Genomic DNA, 25,013 nt, shown 5'->3' with positions numbered 1-25,013 from the left:
AATCCTGTTGCCTTGATTTGGGGACTATTTTGTACACAGGTTTTTTTTGTTTTTTGAGTCATCCATATTATCACAAATGGGCTGTACAGCCAGAAGAAGGGGGGAAACACCCGAAACAGGTTATGGAAAGGGTTCTGTGATGCTGCTTGTTCAAAGGACTGTCAGAAATGCAGGTCAGGCTCTGGAGGAGAGAAATAAGCAATAGCCTCGGTGACAGGCTAACGGGCTGTTTTCGCACAGCTCAGTTTTAGACTGGTTGGAAAAATGCTGCAGACTTGAAAAGTTTAGACTTATTCAGGGAGAGGGGATTGAAAAAAGGAGCGAGAACACTGTGATTTATGTATCAATTTGGAACCTGTTGCCCAAGTGCTTGAGTTCAGTAAATAGATTTCCTCCCCAAATGCTTTGTTTTTCATCATACAAAACTGATTTTTTTTGGGGGGGAGGGGGGTGCCAGTTAACAGAACAGTTGCTCGGTTTGTTTTTCTTGCTCTTACTTCCAAGCAGCGCAGACTTTCCCCATATAACTGTCAGTTATTAATTAGGAATTATTAATTGTTTCTTCATTTTCCCTGAGCAAGGGAAGCAACACTCAGGTACCAACGAAGTAGTCAGGTTTCAAAATAAAGGGAGGTCTGGAATTTCCTTTGAAGCCAGGTTGGATGTTCTCTTTCATGGAGCATCATTTCTGGCCTCCAAAATGTATGCTATACTTTATCATTAGAGAGGACAGAACAGAGGAAAGGAAGGAATTTCTGTCATGACAAAACAATGATAAAACCAAGAAGGAAAGGACCAGACCCTCAGCTGGAGTAAAGCAGCATAATTTGACAGATGTAAATAGCCTAAACTGATTTATAGCAGCCGAGCTTCTGGCCCAAATAGATATGTAAGGCTGGGGGCAGACAAAACCAAAAAAGCAAAAAAACTTGTAAGATCAGCGAGGAAGCCACTGCCCTGGAAGTCGTCTAGCATGATCGGAACCCAACACAGACAGCAGAGCATGCAACAGACAACTAAATGCTGCCCCCATCCCACCCTATCTAATCACTTTATGCCTCATTAATGAATCGGTCCACTAAAAGCGAACGTCACGTCGTCTTACCCCCATCCCGCCAGCAGACAACATTGTTTACAGTGTTCTTCACTTTGCAAGTTTGGGAAGCTGCAGCCAGCCCCGACAGAGCCAACTCCTCTGGGCTGAAGCCACAGAGTGTCTGAAGAAACTAATTTTAATCAGCCAACAAGAATTTCACACAGCCATTAATGCCTTTTTACTTTCTCGTACATGCCCACACGTGTGCACACAGTTCCTGGGCTGGGCCCCTGGGTCCCATGTGTACAGAGTCACCCTTCCATGCCAGGCAATCCTAACTACATCCCACAGATAAGACAGACCCCATCCCATTAGCGTCACTGAATCTTACCGTCCAAACCACTTTTAACATTTAGCTTGAAAATCATAAGTTTTGGGCACTTCTTCTATGTGCTGCCAAGCCTATTAGAGATGAGAAACTGGACAGTTTCCCCTCCATTCTCTTGTTCCGAGCTCCACACTCTTTGTGTCTGTTACCCAAGTCCACCTGGCTCCCCAAAGAGAAAGAGAGTGTTAGAAACATCTTGAGTCGGAAGGTTGAAGGGGAAACAAACACATCCCTAGATCTTCCTTTACAGAGTTCGCGCAGGGGGCTTAGGCCTTCTCCTAGCACCTTTGGGGACTGGTGACACGATGAGATGACATCTGACAATTTCTGTTTTCTCATCCTACAATGAGACAATCCACAGGGCTACTGAAAACTCCATTTGCCCACAGGATCACAGTGGTAGGTGTACCCAAGTGTGCCAACCAACAGTGAAAGATCTTCTAACGAAACTCACCATTGAATATGCCGGAATGTGTTATGTCTACACACAGGTGATCCACAATAGAAAACAAGTGTAAGGCAAAAGGCAGCTTCTTTGTTTAAAACAAAAAAGCAGTCAAGTAGCACTTTAAAGACTAACAAAATAATGGATTAGGTGAGCTTTCGTGGGACAGACCCACTTCTCCAGATCATAGCCATACCAGAACAGACTCAATATTTAAAGCACAGAGAACCAAAAACAGTAATCAAGGAGGACAAATCAGAAAAAATGATCTAAGTGAGCAAATCAGAGAGTCGAGAGGTAAAAGGGGAGCGGGGGTCAAGAACTTTGTGTAACGAAGATGGCCGAGTTACCAGAAATCTTTTTTTTTCTGTAAATGAATTATCAAGGATTTTATAAAAATTAGCAAGTGTGTGTCTTCTCAACTAGCCATCCACTGACTGTCCCTGCTACCCTGATTGCATTGATCCCTGAAAATAATACAGGGACAATGAAAAGGATGAACGAAGTGTGGATAGTAAAGATTTGGAAAAAAGACTTTCTTAGGAAAGGGTTTTTGGGTTCCCAGTCCTCTATAAAGCTTCTGTGCACAGTCTGTGTTCTCAATTGGCCATCCACTGACTATCCCACCCTCCCTTGATTGCAGCCGATCCCTGAAAATAACACAGGGACAATGGACAGCATGAAGAAAGAATTGATAGTAAAGTTTTTGAAAAACGAGTTGCTGAGGGCAGGGTTTTGGCGTTCCCAGTTCATTATACAGTAAAAGCCCTTGTTATGTGGAGGTTGCATTCCTGCAACCCCACGTAACTCAAATTTTTACATAAGTTGGGGCGGGGGAGCTGGGAACCAGGCTGCCACTTGGCTCCCAGCCACTTGTGGGACCTGGGAAACTGAACAGTCCACCAAGGCTGGTCAGTTTCCTGGCTGCTTCTCCCTGCCTTCCCCCAGCCATGTGGCTGGGGGAAGGTATGGAGAAGGGGCTCTTAGCCTGCCTATCTGCCTGCAGCAGGATGACAGCCACAGAGCAGCTTCAAGTTATGTCTAACTTGTGTTAAAGCGAGTTACATGCAACTTGAAACTGTGTATTTCGGGGGTTTACTGTACAGCTTCTGTACACAGTCTGTGTGTCTCAACTGGCCCTCCACCCACTCGTCTCTGCATGAAGGGGTGCAGAGTTAGAAAAAAGAGGATAGAAAAGCCTAGGGAAAAAAAGATTTTTGTCTTCCCTTTTCACTACACAGAAATTGCCAACACAGGGAATGGCAGCAATGCCCCAAAAATCTTAGCCATCGGGGGACACTTCCACCTGGTGGTAGCAAGCCCCCTGGGTCCTTGTTGGGGCAGAGAGATTCAGGGGGGCTTCTGGGGGGCCCGCTGAAGTAGTCCCCCCTTGCGGCAGCAAACCCCCGAAAATGTTAGCCACTGAGGGAGAATTCCCCCCAACAGCTGCCAGTCCCCAAAATTCTTTCCCACCCTTGGAGCCCTAACCTCATGCAAACTAGGACCTGGTGCTGCCTGGCAGCGTGGTCGGCACTGAATAGCAGGCACATCCTTTCATTGGGTCAGGGGCCAGCCAGATGATGTGGCTGAGCGGGGGAAGACTCGGACCGCGTGGCACCTGTGGGGAAGGGAGAGGGAACGTGCACAAATGTAAACCGCTGAGAAGTTTCTCGTCCTCTTACACAAGCACAGCCCCCACAGCAGCCTTGTGGCCACGTGGTGTGATGGGGCAGCAGCTGGCACCAGGCAGCGTAGAAGAAAATACCAAGTGTAGAGACAGAACCATAAAGTCCGTGCTGGGGCTATTTGTAATGGGTAGATGCACTGACAGCGCTAATAGCAAAGAAAGAGCGGCATTTCCCAGGCTGTCATACAAACATGAGCCCACAGCCACAGGCTTCCTGGTCCCGATTTGAAATTCACAGTCTTTCTGTTACCTAATTCCTGCGCACCTGGAAAGCTACAGCCAGAGTGGAGCACGGAGGGGCATTGTAGGTTACATGCGGGCCACCTCTGGAGGCTAATAAATTCGATCCTAAGACATGGTGCTTCCACACTGGCCTTTATTCAAACTTTTAAACTCAAACTTAACGCGACACCCAGCCATTTCTGATGATATTATGATATCAGTATTCGTGCTCCCTAAATCGAGCTACTGGAATTTACAGTGAAGACAGTCAAGTGGTAATATTGAGATAACTGCCTTAAATTCGAATTTATCTCATAGTGTAGACCTAACGTAAGGGCTTGTGTGCAATTTCTGCATCCTGGCTTCTCTTTCTGTCTGCAGCTGGGCTGCTGCCACTGGGAGCTGTCCAGCACCAGAGTTTCTGAAGAGCTGGACGGGCCTATTGTTATACCAGAATTGCCTATAAGAGGTAAAGGCCGAAAGGCCAAATCCATAGAATGTCCATCAGCTTGACAGGGCTAAAGACTCTGGTTTGTCTACACTGTGGCAGGATACATGCTCCCAGCTTAGATAGTCAGACAAGTGCTATCATCGTAAAATTCAACAAGCTAATTTACCATTAGTAGCAATGGCTTGGGTCTGACGGTACAAATAGATGCAGGCCCAGCCGCCCAGATCTGATCTAGCCTTAAGTCCACAAGGGCCACCCTGCTTTTTTTAAGCACACTAGCTCTGCTCTGCTCTGCTCGCAAGCCTGTTTACCCAAATGGGAGTCTCAATCCCAGCTGTAGGACAGACACACCCTCTGGAGTCAGCCAACGAGTGCTGATTAAACACCAAAGAAAATCAGGAATTTTTTGACAAATGACATTTTTGTGTGAAAAAATGATGTTCCCTAAACCAAAAGCATTAGTGGAAACTTCCAACTTGAAACAAACATTTCTGAACTTTTCAATTTTTTTTGACATATTGGAAACAAACAAACAAACAAATCAATTTTCCTAGTCAAAACACTTTTTCATTTCCCAATGCCAGCTAATTGGAGTGGTGCTGGGGGAAGGCTGAAACAACAAAAACACATCAAAAATCAAAGTGTTTCAGAATCATTTCTGTTAAACTGACTTACCTAAAAAAATTTGAGGTGGCAGGGAGGTTGATTCAGGAGCATTCTGAATTAGCACCAAAAATCAAAATCTGAACTGTTCCTGGACAGGAAAATCTGCTTCCCACACAGCTTTGTTTCACATATGTGAGTTCACACACAAGGCAAGATTCCCTACTGATGTATCTGAAACCTCCCAAATTCTCTCCTCTTGTGAGCGTGCCCAGAGCTGACCTGAAGTCGAGCTCTGTGGAGCACTTCTCACCACAGAAGTTAGCCCACTGACCTGGCCTAATATACTGCAACCCACATGGCTACAGCACCATTGCAAATGCAGAGCCTGGCAAGGCGAGGCCCAGAAGCAAACCTTTGTGAGCCAACTAATAGCAGCTGCACTGTTAAGGGCCACTTGGAAGAGCGCGCAACAGAAGCTTCAACACGATTATCCAACAGCCTGTTTTCCTTCTGCAGCTGTAATTTGTTTCCTTACCCCACTTGCATCCTCTTTAGCCTTATCCAGGCCAGGCTGGGGCTCGTGAGCCCAGAAAACTTGGAGGCATGATAGGTCCTATGTAAAGCGTTTTTTTTGTTTTTTTTTTTGAAGAAAGATGAAAGGTCCCTTTGTAGACAGCTTTTCCCAAGTTCCTGCAGATCTATTCCAATTAGCTGTTTTGATTACATGTGAATTGTGCTCTGGTGTTAGACAGTCATGTTTGCGGGTTGAGCTGCCAACAGGGTTCTGAGGCTTTGGACTTGACTTTCAGTTCACAAGTCACCTCACAAACAAGAGTGTTGCATGAGGGGCAGTCTGTTATGCAATTAATGCTCACAGCATTAATGCAGAGGGCTTGAAGGGCTGTTCAGAGGCTGCACTTTCTAGTTATCGAGAAGTGTGAACAAGCGCTGCAATTTAATTACAAAGCGAGTACAGCTCTGGTGAAAGGGTCTATAGTGAATGAATAAGTAAGGCGGGGGCTTGATCCCTTATCAGCAGGACTGGTACAGCACAAGCAGTGGCAGAAAAAATTATCACAGGCCCTTTCCCCCACCAGTTACACTTTCTGCATTTGGAAGAAAGAAGGATTATTGTTCTCATTTTACAGATAGAAAAGAGACGCAAATGAAGTGACATGCCCAGGATCACACGGGAATTCTGCACCAGGGAAAGCATTTGAACCCAGGTCTCTAGACGCCCCAGACTAGCGCTTTAAACACAAGGGTGTCGCTTGCTTTTCAAGTTTGCTACACTATTTAAAAAACCTTTCCTTCAGCAGGAATGAGCCATCCAAGCCATGCTTCCTCAAACACAACCCTTTGGAGAGGACCAGTGTCTGGAAATTCATGCCCTCTCTCTCAATCACTCCCCTGCATTGCCAGGCTCTTTCTGGTAATATCGTGACCGATCGGTGTGAAGGTTCCATAAGAGGAGCAGCATTTCATTTCCAGCCTGCTCAGGCTTGAGAATCACAGTGATCGCCACTTGCCATGGGCCCCTCATTCATTTTTAACAGCACAAGCTCTGTTGATGCTTATTCAGCAGAAAGGAGAGCTGCACTTCACAGCTCCTTTCCTTTGGTCAGCTCAACACTGCAGGAAAAGGGGAGTCCATCTAGCAGGTACAGCAAGCTCTTAAACCATACCCACACCGCAGCTGGACATGGGGGCAGCCAAGGAGGGAGAAACCGGCTACGCAATGGATATTTGACTGATATCCAGGCAACCCAGCTGCTCTGCTATTGCTTTCCAAGAGAGAGTCTGGCAGCAAAAGCTTTGGCCAAGACCACTTGGAAGCATTCCCCACGTATGAAACTCTCAGGACCCGATCCAAAGTCAACTGAAGTTCACAGTAAAGCTACCACTGATTTCAATGAGCCCTTGAAATACCCTAAATACCCCTTCAAATCAATTCAAGCAGAAAATGAATTAAACATCTTGGTTTCCCTTTCAGCTTCTTCCCCTACTCAGGGGAAAATGTGTTTTAAAATACTCAGGGAAATTGTTAATTTTCCCTTGGGGGTGGGAACAGCCTCACCTCTGCCCACTGATTCTCATCCATCCTCAGACGCCAGGCCTGGGAGCCAAAGGCCCGTCACATGTTACCTTGCACCCGGCTCCTAGAGAGACCAACGAAGGAGGACTTGGAGCTTGCTGTGCCCTGAGTTAGGCAGGTACCCTGTTGGAAAGAAGATGTATATTAATCTTAGTCAGTTATGCTGTAAATCCTGTTTCCCTTGGTAACACCACAGAGCTCCTTTGTGGCCAGAGGTTCTGAAAACCCCCTACCTCTGTTTCCCCTCCTCAGAGCCCTGGAGGAATTCACAGCCTACAGGTGGTTCAGACAAGCCTGACAAGAGTTTAGTTTGTCTTCTGAATACACCATGGGGTTCTCCATCCCCAGTTCAGTGTCTCTCTCCTGATCCAAACCACCTCAGAGCCTCTGGCAGAACACAAACTCCATCTTCATATCAGTTTCACCAGGACACATCCCATCTCCCTATGTTCTTTTCTTTCTCCTGCCTGGAGTTTGTCCTTCCCAACTGCCCTTTCCAGTTGAGCTACCACAGTCCCTTCCTTGCTTGGACAGGGTCTATCCCAGGCCTTGCTGCCTGGAGAGCTCTTTCAATCTCTCCCGTTTCTGAGCATTTCTCCTGCTGACGCAGAGTCCGGCGGGAACTTTCTCACACCCAGTGGTATGCACCCCTAGCTTCCCCTTCACTGCAGCTTCCTGTTCTTTTGGTACTGGAAGCACCTCATTCCTCTCAGGTGGGGTTGATCCTCTAATCAGGATTGTCTGAGCCCCAGCAGCCTTCAAGGCAAGTCACTGGGTTACACCAGCAATACGTACAGCAGTCTCTCTCTTGCAATAGAAGAAAGCTCAAAGCCCTCCCAGTTGGTGCAGGGTACTGCCAAGTGGTACTTGGGTCTTTGTGACAACTGTCAGGACACTTTCTGGGTGTCCAGAGATTACCTGAGAGGCAGAGACATGGGCCTGCAGTACCTGGAACAGCAAGTGGGGCGGTGTGGCTGTTATCTATACTGGTTCAGATTAGCAGAGGTCCCCATCCTGCAGCCAGGCTGCATTGCAAGAGCCTGAAGCCCACCCCAAGTGCCCTGGAACCAGTTCTCCATGGCTCTCCAGTTGATGGGAGTCACCCCGAGCCAGTCCTAGGTGGGAGTCACCCACTGCCTGTGACAACCCAGCAGGAGCTGCACAGAGCTGGTCTTGGCTGGATGCTCCTTCACCCAGGAGTCTACCTGCCCTGAGCCAAGTCGCTCTGTAGAGACTGCAGTAGCATGGAGAGAGCAGCGAGGGGGAAGGGGGTGCACCGAGTGCGTTCACACCCAGAAATGCGTCCAGGGAACTGTGACTCTTCTTCCCCTTAGCTGCTCGGAAAGGGAACAACAGGACTTCGAACTCGACCAAGCCAGCCCTGCTCCAGCTCTCCGACTACCTCCTGACTCACTACAAAAAGGGTGTCCGGCCAGTTCAGGACTGGAGGAGGACAACCAACGTAGCCATTGATGTCATGGTATATGCCATTCTCAGCGTGGTGAGTCCTCTGCTTTGCCACTGAGCCCAGCAGGCCTAGCATCTCTGGGGCTGAGGAGTCGGGGGGAGGTGTCACTTAGCCTAGGGACTGTGCATACGTCACAAAGATTCCCCACATTCAGGGTGAAGCGAGAGAGACAGCCTAATTAGGAGCTGGACTTAGATAAACTGGAGCCAGTCACCCAGAGCCCTGTCTTCAAGTGCTCAGAAACCACAGAGGCACCTCCTGAGGGTGAAATTTCCCAAGTGCTCAGCACCCATCTGCTGAGATGGTCTGAAAACCTGGCCTGGGTATATTTAAGTGATGTTCAGTGCACCATCCCAGCAAGGCAGGACTAGACTGAGTTGCTCCATGAAGCCAACCACAGCAGGGTGCCCACGTAAAATGCTAGAGCTGCACCACCTGCACCTCTATGTCTAACCAAAAGAAGCTGGCTTTAAAGCTTGCTGGATCAGTGACGATGTGACAGGCCCTCTGCTGACAGAGCAGCGAAAGGCCCATTAGGCCCTCTGGTGAGCAAAGGTGAAGAATGTTAGAAGGTCCGTCAGTGACCCCAAAGGATCTGCAATCAGAGGCTCCTTTCCTTGTTACTTTGCCATCTCCTCTCCTTCTCTTGTCTTCTTGCCACTTGCTCCCCTTCGACATCTAGAACCTTGATGACCATTCATATCCAAGTCATTCCTGATCTCGCTGTACCCTCTGCATGAGCAACAGCTAACGTCAGTGTCAGCTACCCCAGAGCCGCGAAATGCCCTTTGCCAATTTCACCTTTGCTTTCTATTTCCAACAGGATGAAAAAAATCAGGTGCTGACAACCTACATCTGGTACAGACAGGTGAGTGGCTGGAAGCCTGCCAGCTTCCTGGCTCCTTGAATCAAAGGCTCTCTTCCATTCACCAGTGATGAGACTTGCCCAGGTCCTTTCCACTGTTAATGGCTTTTAATTCTGCAGCTGCAGCATCTGCAGTAACATGGCAATGTCTCAGACAGATGTTATGTACGCTTTGTGCAGCAGCCCATGCTGAGGGTTCCCAGTAAGCTGAGCTCTTGGGTGGCCTTGCAGGAGAGATTCAGGTGCTGCCCAACTGCTTTGCAGAGCATCCACAGCTGGCAGCCTGTGTTTCTCTTGGTGGTGCACAGCTGCACACGCCTCGGTGCACATAATAAAATTTATTCTGCCCGTGAATGAATTCAGTTTGGGGGAACATTTCTCGGGGAGCCAGGTTCTTGGAAGGTGCTGGCTGAGGGGGGGCATTCTGGCTGGAGATTGTCAATGCCAAAGACGACATATTGCCTGCTTCACTGAAGGCAACTCAGGCATGTCGGCAGCTCATTGACTATGACAGTCTGTCCAGTGACCGACTTGTATCCCAACTTCCGTTTGCCTTACGAGGAGGTGGGAGTTTACTCCCTCCCCCCAAGCTTCAGGATCAGAGGAGAGCGTGGGACACTGAAATCAGTGCAGAATTTCCTTGGCATCCACATTTGAGTTCTCACCGTCCTCTCACCCAGAGCTCCTCGAGCACCTGACTCTTTTCTCTTGGGCTACATATCTGCTTGGTTGAAAGGTCCCTCTGGACTCTTCCTAGCTCTGAGCTAACCTAATTCATCTCCACATTAGCCAAACGAATAGCTGAGAAGCTGATCTATCCAGAGAACCTCCGGAAGATTAAAACAATGCACAATTTTGCTCGAAAATCAAGGAGACATCCCATATGCAGCGTGCCGCTGACAAGTCAAACCCAGCACCTTCTGGAAAGCAGAGGGAAGGGTGGTTCAGAGAGCATGCGCAGGAAAGACAATGGACTCACTTAGTGCAGGATAACAAGCAGCATATGGGTCACAGAGCTATGGGAGTGGGTGAATATTTTAAGCTTTGTACAGTTGGGCAAGTCCAGTAATTGAAAAGACAGGGCCTTGCTTTGTACCTCAGACTCCTGCCAGAGGTGGGGAGCTGGTCTGTGGGCCACTGGCCTGAAACGTATCCTCTTGCCTAAGTCCCCTCTTATCTCACTTCTGCAGCACTGGATTGATGAGTTTCTCAGGTGGAACCCAGAGGACTTTGATAACATCACACAGATGTCCCTCCCCACTGAGAGCATCTGGGTACCAGACATCCTCATCAATGAGTTGTAAGTGCAGCCAAGTACTCGGACTCCAGCCTACGAGATTCCAGAAGAAACCTGGAGATTTAACTCTCTCCCTTCTTCCTTGCAAGTTCACATCCCACTTTGTATTCCCAGTGCTGCTGCTAGTTTGCACAGAGCTGGCAACAGCCCCGCGTACCGTGCGCTGCAGATGGGAATAGCTCAGAGTTGGGACATTTCCAATGCTGGCTAACTATAAATGTTCATAATTACCCTTGCTGCATTTGGGGTGGAATTCAGATATTCAGAGGAAGGCTTTGTACAGGAAACACAATGCATGGGCAGCTGCGGAACTGCCAACCCTTCCTCGGGAAGAAATCTATTGTTGGTACCCATCTCTATTCTGCTAGGATTTGTAGAGCTTTCGTGATCTCAGGCACTTGTCACTCTAAAAAAACTTTACAGCTTTGCTCTGTGCGGTGGGAGAATTTCAGTGAGCTGTTCCCTGCACCGGTCAGAGGGAGTAGGCCATCCAGAGTCCACCGTAATGCTAATGAAATGCAAATGTATAGGCCTGTGTGCAAACTCACCAGCCAGGGATGCAAATAAATATCAAAGCCTCAGATAAAGTAATTTCCCTCCTTTCCTACAAGGGTACCTTTGTTTCCAGAGGCAGTGCTCAAAACCAGGACTAATCAAATACCAGCTCATCAGCCCCTGAGGCTTTTCCAACCCCAGACAGGTGAGAGAATCCAGGACACAGCCTTCCTAGGGTATTCTGCACCGTTTCCTCCCCTCTTTTTATAACCATACGACAGACACAAAACCGGTAACCCCATGCACGTCCGACAGCCTTGACACAACAGGCAACTGTGGCAGAACATGTCTGTCTTTTGGACGTGCAGGAGTCTGCTGTGGTCTGTGGTAGTTCCTACAATTATGACGGTATTATAGCAGCGCCTGGATCCCCAGCTGAGACAGGCCCTGTAGGGCTGGGCGCAGTACCGACAGACAGTATCAGAAAGCCCTGCCCTGAAGAGCTAGCCACCTGAATAGACAAGTCCTCCATTGAGAGAGTCATTGGGGCCGTGGATTGGCTGAACGGGGGCGATGCTGGTGAACTGACTGATTGTGGGAAGGGTTTATGTGGGAAAGAAGAGATGGGTCCACAGAGCAGGGGCGTCAAACCCCTCTGGCGAAGGGATAGATGGGCTGCTCGGCTCCTGGGCAGGAGTCAGCTGGCAGCAACAGGCTCGCAAGAGAGACATCGGTGTAGACTCAGGCTGCTGTACAGCCTAAACTTGGGACTGCCCAATGGCCTGTCAGGAGCTAGTATTTCACCAAGGCAGAGAAAAGATGCTTCACTTCTTCTTTTTCGTTGGGATGTTCCTGTTCTTTGTGTCCTTCAGTGTGGATGTGGGCAAGTCCCCGGACATCCCGTATGTCTACGTCCGTTACCACGGGGAGGTCCAGAACCTCAAGCCCATCCAGGTGGTGACTGCCTGCAGCCTGGACATCTACAACTTCCCCTTCGACGTGCAGAACTGCTCTCTCACCTTCACCAGCTGGCTGCACAACAGTACGTGGCAGGCACTGCTTCCTTCCCCACCGCACCTTGCCTTCAGGGGGCCCAGGGAAGGGAAGGCTCGGGCCAGCAAATATAATCTTGTCTGGGGCTCCATAGCTTGCAGCCACTTGGTGGGTCTCAGTTCTGTTCCCCTGGCTGTTGCAAAAGGCAGCCAAAAAGGCCACGTGACCAACAGGGCTCACTGGCAGAGGCAGTCTGGGGTAGCTGCTGGTGCGGTTGACTGGGCCCCTGTCAACCCAAGGAGGGACAGGGTGGGGTAAGAGCTAGAGGGCTTGAGGTTGGCCTGGAGCAGTGAGTCCCTGGGAACATGCTGGCTTAGCGCAGGAGCTGCCTCTTCCCGCTAGATGGCCCTAGTAACTAGGGAACACCTGCAAGCTGGTCCGTCCTGGAGCACAAGGAGAGAAGAGGCATTTGGCCTGGAAGAGAGGAGCATGAAGCTTCCAGCGGCTGCGGGCCTGGAGTGTGGCATTAGTTTAGAGGGAGGATGGTCCCCCACTGCCACCAGGTGACGCCCACCTCTCTCCCATCCCGCAGTCCGAGACATCAACATCTCCCTGTGGCGACAGCCCGAGCTGGTGAAATTTGACAAGAGCATCTTCATGAACCAGGGGGAGTGGGAGCTCCTTTATGTGCTCAGCCAGTTCCGGGAGTTCAGCGTGGAGGCCAGCGACAGCTACGCCGAGATGAAGTTCTATGTAAGGTCTCTCCCTTGGCTGGGCTTGGGTGGGGACAGCCGAGCTGCAGAAGACAAACATTGCTGTTTTCTCGTTCCTTGTGCAACGGGTCTCCTGCCTCTAGAGCATGCAGAGGGATTGCTAAGGGAACCCCTCCCCCTGTGCTGAGCTGCCTGGTGGGGATAGCAGGGGTATTGCAACCCGAGATGCAGCACATCGCTCCTGCAAGGCAGCAGGGCTCAAGGTGAGCGCTGGAAAGGGAGGGAGCAGCACCCAGCCTCGGTCCTCTCAGTGCAGCTCTCACCTGCTTTAGCGGGGGAGCAAAGGTCTCTCCGCCTGGCTCCTTCCTGGTGGCCAGCCGCTGCCGCTGCCGACAAACCACACAGCGACCCTCCCGCATCCTGGTTTGAACCGGAGTTCATCTAACACCCAGACGATACACGCGGAGTAAGCCCAGGTGCTGTTTGTCTGACCCATCTGAGTGGCCATTTCTCCTAAGCAGGTTATGGTTCCATAGCAGGGCCCCCTTCCAGGGCAGGGAAGTTTCTTCTGCTTCTCGGCTAGAATGAGACTATAAAGCACAAAAAATCTCCAGAGCCATCAGAGTGAGGCTTCAAGCCACTGCAGGTGTGTGGCTTGATGGCCTCTTTATCAGGCCATGGGAGACTATTAATGAGGAGCCCAAAGGGTGTGCTGGGGCTGGAGGTGCCAGGAGGAGCCATGCAGATGAGGGGGAAATGCAGGCCAGCTACCCTGGATGCCCAGAGTACCACAGCTACCCCTCTGAGACTACTTGTTCTCACAGTCTGCCCGACGCCCCTGGGCCTAGGCCCATCGTTTGGAATGGGGTCAGCCAGGCAATAGCAGGCCCCAGCTTCACAGGCACCCTGCCAAGCTGTTGCTGCCAGTTCAAAGCCAGACCAGGGCTCATGCATTAGAAGAAGTGGCTTATACTCCCTGCAGCCCCCAGGAAGGCAGCTGTAGAGAGGACCACATGAAAGCCGATGCCATGTGTGCCTGAGGAGCACTCAGCCAGGCCTCCGGCACCAAAAAGCTCTTGGCGTGTCTTATCTGACAGGGCTGCACGGCCGTAACAGGCCCCAGAGATGGACACAGGGAGCCACGCAGCCACACATCTATATTTCCAGGTGGGGCCCTCTACCCTTCTCCCCTCTTGTGCTGGCAGGTGGTTATCCGGAGACGCCCTCTCTTCTATGCCGTCAGCCTGCTGCTCCCCAGCATCTTCCTGATGGTCATGGACATCGTGGGGTTCTACCTGCCCCCTGACAGTGGGGAGAGGGTCTCCTTCAAGATCACCCTACTGCTGGGCTACTCCGTTTTCCTGATCATTGTGTCGGACACACTGCCGGCCACCGCCATTGGGACCCCGCTGATAGGTATGAGAAGGCCAGTTGTGCTGCCGGGGTGCTGGCCAGTGCTGTGGCAGAGGTTTGTCACCATGGTTACCTTGATGCACACACATCCCTGGCTGCAAGCTAGCACCTGTCTCCCGCTCAGAGTCCAGAGCTGAGAAGTGCTGGGCACAGAGAGTCAGGAGCAGACGAACAGTTCTGCCAGAGAAGTGGCAAGGACAGTGCACTGGGCAGAAGCGAGGGCTGTGGGTTGGATGCAAGGACCATGAGCAGAGCTGTGGTGGGTGGGCTGGAGAGGAGCAGAGATGGGGGCTGTGGATTAGGATGGAGATGTACTAGCACATCTGTGAGGGGCTAGGGAGGCTGAGGCTGCCTGCTGAGGGTCAGAGATACAGGGCATCTGCATGCACCTGAGGACTGGCACAGCAAAGGTGGGGTCTCAGGATTGAGGGACATTCTCAGAGCTGCAGGGTGGTGGGCGGGGAGGCGGGACTCAAGCGGGGAACAGCTAGGATGCAGCTTGGGCCAGAATTGTAGTGATACATTGAGCTGCCAGGGGTCCTAGTCGGGCTGGAGCAGCAAGGATACCATAGGTGAGGAAGACAGTTTCATTGAAAGAGGTGGGCACTGAGAGCTCACCCAGGCCCTGCCTGGCCTGTGCCCAGCTCTGGCTGAGAGACTGACCTTGCTGAACATGGATCCTTGCTGCCTTCCCCTGGCAGGCATCTATTTTGTCGTGTGCATGGCCTTGCTGGTCATCAGCCTGACCGAGACCATCCTGATCGTGCGCCTGGTGCACAAGCAGGACCTGCAGCCTCACGTCCCCGAGTGGGTCAAGCGCCTGGTCCTGGAACGAGCCACTGTCCTGCTCTGCATTCGTGACAGGGAGAAATTCTACCCTAGCCGGACACAGAGCTCAGAGATCAGCCGGCATCTGGAGAACAACGACAGCACAGGTATGAGCTGGGCACAGTAGAAAAGGGGGTCATGGTCGCAGGTAGCTGGCATCCTGGCTGCATTGTACTGTCCCCACAAATGGGAGAACAAGCAGCTCAGGCTTAGAAGGAACTCCTGGAGAAGTTAGACCATGGCATGGGGCAGCACAATGCTGGAGCCTGCATAATGGGGTCAGCGCTGAACCCCAATCCTCTCTGAGCGTGAGCCCCAAACATAAAAGGGGGCACACCACTGCTCTGTGCAGGAGCCCAGGGAACAGCTCTGCCCAGGAAGTCCATGTGGCCCATGAAAGACTGATGAAGCAGGAGCCGCCTGGGGACAGTGACTCTAATGGACAGGCCGAGCTCTCTGCTGGCTCTGGGGTGGGAATGTCAGAGCATGACCGTTTTTCCTCTTTGGCGCACAGTTCCCTTGGCCAGCTCTCACAGAAAGGGAGCAGCAGTGTTCAGACACACTGGGCTTAGCTCCCCTGTGTATTCCCGGCATCAGTTTGCTGTAAGGCTGAGCTCTGGGCCAGACACTGGGAAGGGGGGCTCAGAACCCCATCACTGGAGAGATGTAATGCCCAGCACAGGCAAGCTCCACAGGGCAGCGCCGGCCCTCTGATCACCCACCTCCTCTCTCTCATTCCGGCAGCCAAACTGAACCACTACGGCTGCGAGAACCTCCGTGAGTACGAGAGGGTAGCGGGCACCAGGCCAGTGCCGGCATCCCCAGCACGAGGAGAGAGCTCACCAGTGGTGGACAGCATCCTGCAGGAGATTGCAGCCATTCGCCAGTTCCTGGAGAAGCGTGACGAGTTCCGCGACATCGCCCGTGAGTGGCTACAGGTGGGCTACGTCCTGGATGTGCTGCTCTTCCGGGCGTACCTGGTGGCCGTGCTGGCTTACAGCATCACGCTGGGCACTCTCTGGTCTGTCTGGCAGTACGCATGAGCCATGCCAGTCTGCGCAGGCCAGAGTAACAATGGGCCCCATTGCCATGTTTTAAAGGGGTCATTCCCAGATTCATGGACCCCCCTGTATATTCAAAGCACAGAGACCTGGGGGCATAACTGTTCCTCAGCAGCACCAGCGTAGGCTCCAAACACCACATCTGGGACAAGATTAGAGAGGGATGGACAACCTGTGATTAAATCCGAGCCAAGACTAACCTTAACCTAGCCACCTGTCTGGGCTCCTGTGAGCTCCCTTCCCATTCGCACGCCACACACCCCCTCCCCGAGTCCCATTCCAACTCCTCTCTCATTTCCATCGGGAAGCAGAGAGCAACATCTCAACACACAAGTTGGCCTCCCTGTGCATCCAGCCACAGCTGAAGCAGGAGATGGTGGGAATCTATCTTGGGAGCCAGACGGCGCACAGTTCCCAGGCTCAGGCTACTGGCCACTGAGCTGACTGGAAGCTGTGGAGGGTCACATAGTGCCCAGTCTAGACTCAAAGAGGGTCAAGGGGGAAGGCTCACACCCATCCATTTGTTTATGGGCGGACAGCCCAGGCACCCATCTGCGACAATGCATGTGCTGTTCCAACCCCTTCAGGCTCTTACGTTACAGGATTTTCTTGTTTGAGCATTTCTTTCAGGTTCCTGTGCAGCACGTACCTCTCTGTGCAGGTTCCATAGCTGCATGCCGCCAGAACCAGCCAGTAAATTTGATGGCATGGTTCTTCTGTAAATACCCTCCCATGTAGGCTACGCACTGTGTATGGTTTGGTGTTACCCATTTCAATGGTCTCAGCCGAGAGCTCGCAGAAAACTCAATAATAAAGTGGATGTTTCATGAACTTAACAGAAGAGAACAGAGTGTGACTTTGCGGCGCTGCCCGAGGGTGTTGATGAATTGTCCGGGTGACCACAGCAAAGCACGGCACGGAAAACACCTCCAGCGAGGGCGCTTAGCGCTGGCCTAACCCTGCTGTCAAGGGAGCAGAGAAAGTCCAACGCTCAACGCTTCCTCGTGTGCCAGAAAAGTTCAGCACCAGGGACAGAGCCCACATGAGCCCAGGGCTGATCTTAGCGTGTCTGGACGGGAAAATACAGGCGCAGTTCAAATGCTTTCTGACTTTTCCGAGGACTCTCGTGCTCCTTAGGTCAGGCTCACACATGGCTAGGCACGGGGCAAAGAGCAGGGCCCCTTTTTTCCTGCTGTGTTTCAGCTCTACCTTGCACAGTTGTGTCCTGGTCCATGACCGGGGTGCCTCAGGGTGAGCACAGCACGACTAAGCCCTTGGATTCGCTGTCAGGGCACTGAGCAGGGAAGCCCTTTTTAATGTCACTCAGTCCATCTCCCCTGAGTTCCTTGGTCACTGTATCCCATCAGCTCTCTTTGCCCCTTGAGTCAGTGGTAGGGCATGAAATCTTCCCGGCTCTGTCCAGAGGCGGACGCTGAAGGTAATGGGGTGGGGGGAGCCAGGAGTTCAATGCCACCTGGACTGGTGTCAGGACTGTGAAGTCACTTCCACCATTCCTGCCCTGGCATGTTGCCCACTGTTGCCAAATAGCTTTGGCACAACAGAACCCCAGAGTCCCAATGCATATTTCACGGGTCTCTTTCCCCTTCTCCCTCCACGGCTGCGTGGGTCCTGGGGCTTTACACGAAGTCCTTCATGCCGCTGGCCCTCGAACCCCCTCTCCCCTGCAAGCACAGACAGTGATATGAAATTGTTTGCCCATCAAGGAGAGAAAAGCAGAGGTTGTTGGGGCCGTGCTGGACCACGCTGGAGCACACAACACTATTCTCATGGATCCAGAAACAGTGGCCACTCTGTGGTGTCTCCCCTGACTGATTTCGACCGAACTGCCTTGTGCAAGGATAAACGGGGAGGCTGCTTTGTGGGATGGGGAGTGCAACGGAGGGGATTAGAAATTCCAGAGGTGACCGAACAGAAGCACGACGGGGGTCACTCCAGGAAAAGAAAACAGAGCAAGGCAGCAACACCTGCCTCCCATTGTCACTTCCGAATGTTCTTCATTGTACACCGACTCCACCTCGCACCTGTTATTCCTGGCACATCTAGCTCAGTTCTTTCCTTCCCCTCTTCCCAGTCACTTCAGCTGCTGCCCTGATGGCGTCTCCATCACGCGCAGTGGTTGCTCTCACTAACCCCCTTGGCACGGAACAAAGCACCAGGGAGCCTGGGCCTCTTTCTGTTTCTCACCTGCCGTTTCATCAGAACCAGCTGCCCAGCAGGCTTTGCATGTGTCTTTGCCCTGCCTTGCTTGCACACTCGGCCATTAACCCCACCTCAGAGTCTGTCTCTGCCATACGGTAGCTGCCATATTCTGGGAAAACGTTATTAACATCCTTGTAACTCTCTCTTGGGTCCGCTGTATTCAATGAATGGTTTGTGCACTATGGTCAGCCGATCTCCCCTGTAACCTCTTTGGAGGAGTGGAGGGAGATGACAGAGATGCGAGACCCTGTGACAATACTGAACAATGGGCCAGCCAAGAGTGGAACCAATATCATATGATTTTCCTGGGGAATCTCTAGAGGAGGTGAATGCAAATTCCGCCCCCACGGGTTATGCCGAGACGCCGGCCTTTCCAAGTTGCGCCCTGAGGGGGTGTGCCCTTGTCTGCTGATCACGTGGGATGGGAGTGGGCCCACAGGCCTCTGACAGCCCTCACCATGGGTGCAAAGCAGAAATCGGGAAGTAAAAACCTCCCCACGCAGAGGAGCTCCGAGCACACCCACCAAGGGCTGACGTGGACAGCGCTGCAGGGTCAGAGCCGTTGGACGCGATTTACGAAGGAAGCATGGTGCTCGTGGAGTCTTAGAGGCTCTGCCTCCCCCTGAATGCTATGCAAGGTGCAGGCAGACACTGGGGAGACGGGGCAGCTGGTATTACCTCATGACTGTGACCCAGCCTCCTCCCCACGTGCAACATCCTACCATCTAACATCCGTTACCTTCTTCCTCACCTCAACCGGCCAGCTTCTCCCCAATCCAGTTTCCAGAGGCCTCACAGGTCTCTTCTGCATCCTCACAGTTCATTGTCAGCCGTCATGGCCTGTAGGCAGCAGCCTGCTCCAGAGGCACTTCCCCTTCCTGTGAGAGACAGCAGGGAGCTGGTCTCAGCTGGGTGTCATCTCCATTTGTGGGCTAGCTGGTGGCCGGGCTCCAAAGCTTAGGTCAGATCTTCACCTGCAAGAAAACTCAGCCATGAGTGGCAGCTGGCGACCAGGGCAGAGGGGATCTCACAGCATGACCCATGTTAATGTGCTGAGGGGCGGTAAGTGGCTGGCTATTGATGAGGTGTCCAGCGAAAGAGTTAGTAAGACACTAAATCAGCCCATTGATCCTGTGGAGATCGATGGTGCTACAGACCTGATCACTGCAATGGGCAATTAACATCCTCTGGAATGAGCTGCCTTCATGTAACATCAAACGCTTCAACAGACAAATCCAATCGGCTCACTGAACCGGCCCTTCCCAGCCCAGGGCAAATGCCTGCAGAGTGGACGAGGAACTCCAGTCGAGACCCAGTCTCAGCCCATTGCTGGGTTTCCCATCACACCACTTTCAGCTGGGCTCAGTGCGGGGGCAGCATTTGCTACCCTGGAAGAGGAATATCAGCGAGAACGCTAGGGATTTCAATCCCCTTCCCCAGCCCCTGTTAACTGCTGTTTCCTTGGGCGTGCTACTGTCCTTCCCCAAACCACAGACAATGGGAGCAGGAAGAGGTTCCAGCCTCCTCCCCACCAGGGCATCAGAGAACTACCACTTGAGTGAGTCCTTTGGGGACTGGGCACTGACTCACCCTGCTGGAACTCCCTCAGGTTCTGCCTGCCAAGCAAAGCCCTTGGCTGTGGGGAATCCCAGGGCTGGGGAACTAGTGATGTCAGGATACATCCCTCTAGCCAGTATCACATTGCTCCAGTCAGACCGGGGGAGCCCGAAATGTTTGGGACCAGGATAGGTAGCATGTTTTGCTCGCTTACTTCAAAGGCTAAGTCCAACTCTCAGCCAAGCCCCTCAGTTGCTCTAGGAGAGAACCCCCACATCCTTGCCGTAGTTATGCAGTCAGCATGTACCCCACTTTGGGGCAAGGGATGGAGGGAGTCTGAACCCCCAATGCTCGGCTCAAGCACTCAAAGAACACAGGCTCAGCTTGAATCCATCTGCTCCACCCATGCATCACAGGGGAGGGCCATGGAACGAGGCCATAGCCCTGTGCTACCCTCATTCTGACCTTCATCAAGAGGGCTGACCAAACGGAGGGGCAGGCACTCAGGAGCAAGGAGTAGTCAGATCACTGGCAGGACTGCATCTCCAAGACATCACCCGCGGGGTAATCGGTTACTTGAGGAAGGCTCCGCTGAGCTGTCTGTTGCGGCCAGATCCCCAATCCATGAGTCCCCGTGTTGGTCCATGCTCAGAGCAACACCTCTCCAGACCCAGCAGGTGTCTGTGTCATCCAAACCATTCTCCCTCCTGGCTCCCAGTGCCATGTACCTGGGAGCCTCAGCAGAACGGCCAGTGTCTGCGAGAGCTCCGGACACTCTACACCCTTGTGAAGCTCACACAGGTCAGTGATTTGTGCTCCCAGGGTGGAGCTACTCCTGACCTGAGCACGGTCACTAGCACGAGCCTCCACTGGGGCAGCAGCTACCTGAAATCTTGGAATCTGGGGCAGCAGCTATCTGGCAGCATCTACCTGGCTGGACACCTCGCTCCTACCTGTGGTGCAGACAGACCTACTGAGGCCAAGAAACAAAGAGAGGTGTGGCCACTAACTTCGGCTGTAACCCATTGCCCAGTTGCCTGACTACTGCTGATCTCTGGGATGAGCACCCTGCCTTTCCTGGTTGAGGGTACCTGTACCTCGTCCCTGCCTGTGCTCAATGCCCTCCTGGGACTCCCCACTCGCTCCAGTCACCAGGCTGGGAACCTGTATGGGGTCCAAGAGGGAGGTGGTCCAGTAACAGCAGGGAGGAAAGCAGGCAGCAGGGTAGAAGCTGCTGCAGGAGGCAGGAACCTGTTTGGGGCCAGAGCACATGCTCGAAGTCCCAGGCTCTTAACGTAGGGCAACAGTGGTACCAGCCATTTGATCCCAGCCATCGCAATCCCTGAGCATAGTGGGCCTGGGGCCTACGGGTGGGGCTGTTAGGCTCTGCCTTGCTGCCTAAGCAGCAAGCAGCCTGTGTGTGATCCCAGGAAGCACTCGTTCAAAGCTGTGCTCCAAAATGCCCCAGCTAATGTTTGCCAAAGGGCCACGTGGGGCCACAGAAGCAGCTGCCTCAGCCCAGCACCCCCAGCAGTGCAAGAGATGGCAAGTCAGACAGGCCCGAGCGTGACCCCAGCTGGTGGTCCTGCAACAAGAGTCCCCATCAGGCAGGGGATGGGGTGGCTCCGGCGCAAGGAGTTACATACTCACCGCAGCTCAGAGTCAAGGCCCAGGCCGCCTCCATGCAACACTTCTGGGACTTCTGCAAAGGAAAGGTCCCCCCCAGTGTCAAACTCAATCGACTTGACTTTGAACCTGCTGCGCCTTGGTTCTCATCCCACACATCCCCAGCTATGGGCCTCTCTCTTGCACAGCCCCACCTGCTGCTCCACCTCCTGGCCTCTTGTTCGGTACCAGTCTGTCCGCCACCCAGCAGGAGCATGCCCTGGTCTTCCCCATCCACCATCCTGTCACCCATAACCCCTCCAGCAGCCCAGCTATGGCCATTGCTTCTCATTTCTCTCCACTAAGAACTCCAGCAGGAAGGATACTGCTTTACTGAAGCCGCCAGCAGGGGCCAGGGGACAGACTCTGCTTTTGACCGCTGTGTGATCTTGAACAAGTCACCTCTCCACCCTCACATGGGGAGAGGACCACTGACGTTTTTTCCCTCAGGTATTTACCTGTATTACAACACCAGTGCAAAGCTTAGAACCTCTCTCTCCTGAATCCCACTTCAGAGCCTGCATCACGAGAACCTTGGTGCTCACTCAAAAGGAGGGTTCCATGTTACTGAAATACTGCCTACCTGTTATGCTATCAACACGTATCTACTCCAAGGGCAGGCCCCACTTGGAAAGACAGGCACCGAAGGTGCACAAGAGGGTCTGGTGTCTTTTCTTCAAGGTGAAGCTTTTCCCTTGCAGACAGTTTGGAAACTTCAGAGTGCAGGTGAAGCGGGAGACATCTCCTCAAGATCGTCAGCCTGAACCTTCCACTAAAAACAGAAACATCAATAAATCTGAATCTAATCTACTAATAAAGATTTAGTGAGGACATAATGTTGAGGGAACAGAACATTGTCACAGAATAATAGCTCCCAGCTGCTCCGTGAATGCGCAGACAAAGCCTTGATCCTATAACAATGTCCCTATGATAATAACTTCCTTTCTGTTAGGCCAAATGCTCAGAAGGGTTTTATCTCCACTCTCCTAGGGGGCTGGTGCAGGAGACAGCCAGTTGTTAACTGAGCCTAATTTAATTTAAGACTGCCTGAGTCCAGCAAACAACTTCCTAACCTGCCCCAAACTCTTTATGGTAAAGCAGCTCCTAGAGGTAGAAGAGCAAGGTCTGAGCTCAGTGCATCCTCACGTAATCTGCCTGGGTAGTCTCTTTGCCCTGACTTTGCTGACATTGAGCATTCCAGCTGGCACGCCTGGGTTTGCTTCAGCCAATCCGAGACAGCCTTTTGGACATTTAAACTGGTTTCTGACTGGCTGGGGTTTTAATGGCCCCTGATTAAGGCTAATTCTCCCAGAAGTTTGGTGGTTCCAGATGCCAAGTGGCCAAAGCAATGCCCTATCTAGGTCCCCTGTTCTGTCCAGGCATGTCATACAGGCTGCTCCAAACTCACCAGAATACAAAAGGGGGTGTCCAGTCTCACTCCCAAGGGAGGCATCTTGTGTGCAGCTTCTGTACCTGAAGGCCAGCTTTCCCGCTAATCTTTTCCATCCGGGGGCAGAATAATTTTTGTCATGTGCACCAAGGCATGTGGATGTGCACCACCCCAAGAAACACAAAACCGAGCTGTGAGGGCTCTGCTAATCAGTGGGGCGGCACCTGAGTCTCTCCTGAGTGGTAGCACAAAGGCCCAGGTTGCTGCTAACACTACTGATAGCACCAGGGTACTGATCAAGATGGGCAAGCCCCAGCCCAAACCTGAGCATGGCAAGGTGGGCTGTCAACCTCTCTGCTGCAAAGCAAAGAATCCCCTGGTCCTTTAAGAGTCTGAGTCTTCCCGCAGCTAAATTCACCAGCAAAATTTCCAGTGTGGCTCACAGCAGCCAAGGCCCTGTGGAAAAGGGAATTCACCTCTCCTTCTCCTCTGGTGCTCATTGCCAGACTGAACGCTCCCACGGCACCTTTCCTCAGGCACCACAGAGAGATTTATTAATTGCCCACGGCTGGCTCAGCCAGTTACCCAGCAAATCTCTACACTCAGAGCAAACAGCTGTCCTTCCTCCCCAGGGGGCCTGTTAACCCCTTGCTCTGCCTGCCTCTGCTTGGTCCTGGGCTCCTCGGTCATGCTGGGGGGTTCCTGGTGTCACCAGTGGCATTATCTGCGCTAGACCGTACAGCACAGCTGGGGGCACCTGTTATCCAATTGTCATTTACGAAGGTGGGCGGGTTCATCATGCCTTTGCCCCATCTTGTCGGTGGGGCCATTTTTATCCAGAGACTGAAGTGCCCAGCAGGCTCCCAGGATGCTGAGCAGTTTGGCACCCATCCTGATGCAGGTTTGCTAGATCTCCTGGATCCCTCTCCATCGTGTTTCTGACCAGGCTGGGGACCTGAGGCCAATGGTTATCACGGACCGGTTCCCCACTCCTGCCCATGGACCAGGTTCAGGTGCCCGGGCTGGTTTTCTTACCTTCACCATCAGCTTTCACAGCTGTTGGATGCCAGGATCCGCCTGACTTCTGCGCGGGAGGGTGGGAGCCAAGCAGGGAGCCTGTGTATTGCCCTTGGCCTTCCAGTAGGCACAGATCCCTCGATCACACCGGCCAATCAGCTCCTCCTCTGGGTAACTGCATCGGAAGTTGCCATTGAAACAAGCACCTCTACCTGCACCAGCAACAGACGGCGCCTATCTCCCAGAGGCCGCCCCTCTCCCTGCACGGCATCCTTCCTTCCTGCCCCCACGGCCCAGCCAGCACAGCCTTTGGCAACGCCTCAGCTGCTGCCCCCACTACCCTGAAGGAGCCTAGAGCAGCCCTGCAGTCTGCACGGTGGGCCGCACGACAAGCCTCCCTGGCTCCTGCAATCTGTGGGGGCCCAAGGGAGGTGGAAAAATTCATTTCTCCGGATGCTGCAGTCAGAGCTTAATGGCTCAGCCTCTGGGGCAGCTGCCACTAAACTGTACAGTAGAACAGCAGGCAACTGGGAATGTTAATGGAGCCCTGGGCCAGTTAATGCTAATAAACACCTACCCATGGGCCTGCTCTTCTCTGGTTGGGCCTTTGCCAGCAGGCCAGAGCCCAGGCTGTTTCCACTCCAGTGCTCTCCTTCCCCACATGGTGGCAGCGGAGCCCATTGTTTCTGCAGAGTCAGACAAGAGCACGACAGGGCAAATCTCCAAGGAGCAGCTGCACCCGTGTGACTGACCAGAGGAAACACTCCGGACCCTGACAGTGCCGGGATGCAGCCTGCAGGTCTTGGGGCAAGGGCTGGGTGGCAAAATCTGGAACTAGCTGATGCCGCAGTCAGGGTGACCCAACACATGCAAAACAAACCAGCTCACCCGGTCCACAGGATAACCTGCAACACCAGACCAGATTCGCTGCCCTGATTCCACAGTTCGAAAATCAGCCACCCATAGAGACCTCAGCAGTACAGTGTAACAGGCTCTGTGGAGCTGGGCAAAGGCCTGACCCTTCAGCCTAACTTACGTTCTCCAGACCTGGGTGTTTATCCCAGCCTGAGCCCCCTCCCTCTGCAAACCTGCCTGTGCGGA

At 52.5% G+C, this 25,013-nt stretch overlaps 1 protein-coding gene and 1 long non-coding RNA gene across 2 annotated transcripts; one reads left to right on the top strand and one right to left on the bottom strand.

The window, feature by feature from the left end:
* Window positions 1-8,290: 8,290 nt before the first annotated feature.
* On the top strand, window positions 8,291-16,045 carry LOC142001569 (5-hydroxytryptamine receptor 3A-like). Its single transcript, XM_074976954.1, has 8 exons — window positions 8,291-8,431; window positions 9,222-9,266; window positions 10,454-10,563; window positions 11,928-12,097; window positions 12,641-12,801; window positions 13,967-14,177; window positions 14,876-15,109; window positions 15,747-16,045. Exons 1-8 carry the CDS (start codon window positions 8,408-8,410, stop codon window positions 16,043-16,045), a joined length of 1,254 nt encoding a protein of 417 aa, XP_074833055.1. The 5' UTR covers window positions 8,291-8,407.
* Window positions 16,046-22,148: 6,103 nt separating this feature from the next.
* Window positions 22,149-24,543, bottom strand: LOC142001616 (uncharacterized). Its single transcript, XR_012642535.1, has 3 exons — window positions 24,490-24,543; window positions 23,931-24,087; window positions 22,149-22,277 (listed from the first exon to the last, which is right to left on the bottom strand). It is a non-coding gene; the product is annotated as an uncharacterized LOC142001616 (long non-coding RNA).
* Between the last annotated feature and the right edge of the window lie 470 nt (window positions 24,544-25,013).

This window comes from Carettochelys insculpta, chromosome 25, assembly GCF_033958435.1.
Source record: "Carettochelys insculpta isolate YL-2023 chromosome 25, ASM3395843v1, whole genome shotgun sequence".
Taxonomy (NCBI): Eukaryota; Metazoa; Chordata; order Testudines; family Carettochelyidae; genus Carettochelys; species Carettochelys insculpta.
The sequence above is the reverse complement of the archived record's forward strand: the minus strand, read 5'-3'. Positions and strand labels throughout refer to the sequence as shown.

Coding starts and splice junctions, on each gene's coding strand:
- LOC142001569 (XM_074976954.1), top strand. CDS start 8,408: ATGGTATATGCCATTCTCAGCGTG. Junction 8,432..9,221: donor TATATGCCATTCTCAGCGTG/GTGAGTCCTCTG, acceptor TATTTCCAACAG/GATGAAAAAAATCAGGTGCT. Junction 9,267..10,453: donor CCTACATCTGGTACAGACAG/GTGAGTGGCTGG, acceptor TCACTTCTGCAG/CACTGGATTGATGAGTTTCT.